Source organism: Histoplasma capsulatum, genomic scaffold (genome assembly GCF_000149585.1).
Source record: "Histoplasma capsulatum NAm1 scaffold_5 genomic scaffold, whole genome shotgun sequence".
Taxonomy (NCBI): Eukaryota; Fungi; Ascomycota; class Eurotiomycetes; order Onygenales; family Ajellomycetaceae; genus Histoplasma; species Histoplasma mississippiense.
In genome coordinates this window covers 1,767,344-1,769,202 of record NW_001813978.1, presented here as the reverse complement: position 1 = coordinate 1,769,202, position 1,859 = coordinate 1,767,344, and the positions used below count along the sequence as shown (strand labels likewise).

Below are 1,859 nucleotides of genomic sequence, written 5' to 3'. Positions count from 1 at the left end.
CCCACTCTTTCCTGCTGATTTGAAGCAGCTCGGGTATGCTCCACTTGAGAACTTGATCATGGTTCTTAGTCCGTTTCCATAGAAATTTTACAGTTCATTGAGCTAAGATGAAGCCCTCGAACAGCTACTTCATCAACGATCAGGACCAGATCAAGAAGATTTCGAACCCAGAAGAGGACTTTGTCTTCAAAATAAATACTAATGACCGCTACAATGAAATGCAGAAAGAAGCTATGAATAGTATATATATCTCTACTTATTTTTCCGCTACTGCTGTATTCCTCGCATTTGCATGTTTTCATGCAAAAAACAACGGAGAAGCTACACTGCGTGTGTCAAACTGTATACATCGCTGACTCCATGAAACGATTATTTAATTTTTTTCGGAAAATAATTAGCATGTATCCGACACATCGTCGCTTCCCGTCTGCTCAATCTGGGCCTTGAGACCCTCCGTCTCCCAATTGGCGCTGCCGCAAACTCTCAGCATGTGCCTATCCTGACATCCCCAGGCTTCCAGTCCCAACCCCGTCTCATCGTCGTGTTTGGCGAGCCAACCCAAGACCTGGGCATCTGGGCGTATCGCGTCATCGGCAAGGAGGGTATCAATATTGGCTCCGCTGTAAACTTTGCAGCTGCGATCCTAGGCAATAACATCTGCCCGAGGGACTCTGGGCGCCAGACAATCGACACTAACATTATTAACGCAAATAATAACCAACACCAGGATAACAGCTCTAGCTTCCCTGCAGGAACTGGGTTTATTCTGGCAAATCCAGGGCAGCTGGTATGGCACTGCGCCAAAGAGCAGGCTATGTCGCTGCCAATGTGGCATGCACTTCCTCGACGCAGCGCCGTGGAGCCGCCTATGCGGATGACGTTCCGGAATAAAATCCCCGGTAACGAGACATGGCAGGATCACATTACTTATGTCTTTGAGGAGGTGCTGGGGAAACTTGCCGCGCCGGATGTGAGGATCGATATCATTGGGCTGGCGGAGGGGGGTTTGGGCGCCGTGAGATATTTGGCAGAACATTGTAAGTTTTATGTTTCGCGTAAACATATATATATATATATATATATCCTATGACGGACCCCACTTTTCAATCCAACGCCGGCCTTAACAAGCAGCACAGGGACAGCCTGGAAACCCCGCATCTCCTCCCTCTGCCTCAGCAACCCCCTCCACGACACAAACCACCTACACCCACCAGATTTCGCCAACTTCATGTCCACGCGCAGTCGCGCCTACTTACTCTCTGAAAAACCGCTCAACACGCCAGTCGCTGGCCGCTACCAGTTCGGTTGCAATTGCTATTCTTCCGGGGAGGCGCTGAATGTCGAATCAATTATGCCTAGGGCTTGGGGTGGTATGTTGAAGTGGCTCGATGCTATGTTTGAAGATAGCGGTCTGGAGGAAGTTGAGGTTATCGTTGGGGAGAATGAGGCGGGAGAGGACGGCGGGGTGGATGTGGATGTGGATGTAGTGGGCTGAGTGGATAGGGTGTATGTTTGGGCTTGTGGAAAGAACAGAATTTTCTTTTTACCTTTTTCTTTTTCTTTCTTTTCTTTCTTTCTTTCCTTTTTTTTTTTTTTCTTTTTTTTTTTTTGAAGTTATTTTCTGACCGTTGAATCCCCCATTGGCGCTTATTCCGAGTTTGTTTTGGGGGGGCGCCGCATTGATACATATGGATGGGGACGGTAGTTAGGGCAAAACTTCACAATGAAAGGGATAACAAATTCAATTAAATTATTTGAACCATAAGAAGCTCCATGTTCTAAACACTATTTACCCCAGTAGACAACTCAATCAAATTCCGCTAGATATGCCACTTGATGGAAAGAAAGGGTAAGGGAAA

General features: G+C 47.1%; 1 protein-coding gene across 1 annotated transcript; it reads left to right on the top strand.

The window, feature by feature from the left end:
• Nucleotides 1-107: 107 nt before the first annotated feature.
• HCAG_05377 (predicted protein) lies at nucleotides 108-1,495 on the top strand (the record flags this gene model as incomplete). Its single annotated transcript, XM_001539860.1, has 3 exons — nucleotides 108-330; nucleotides 399-1,037; nucleotides 1,137-1,495. The coding sequence occupies 3 exons, from the start codon at nucleotides 108-110 to the stop codon at nucleotides 1,493-1,495; spliced, it is 1,221 nt and encodes a 406-aa protein (XP_001539910.1).
• Between the last annotated feature and the right edge of the window lie 364 nt (nucleotides 1,496-1,859).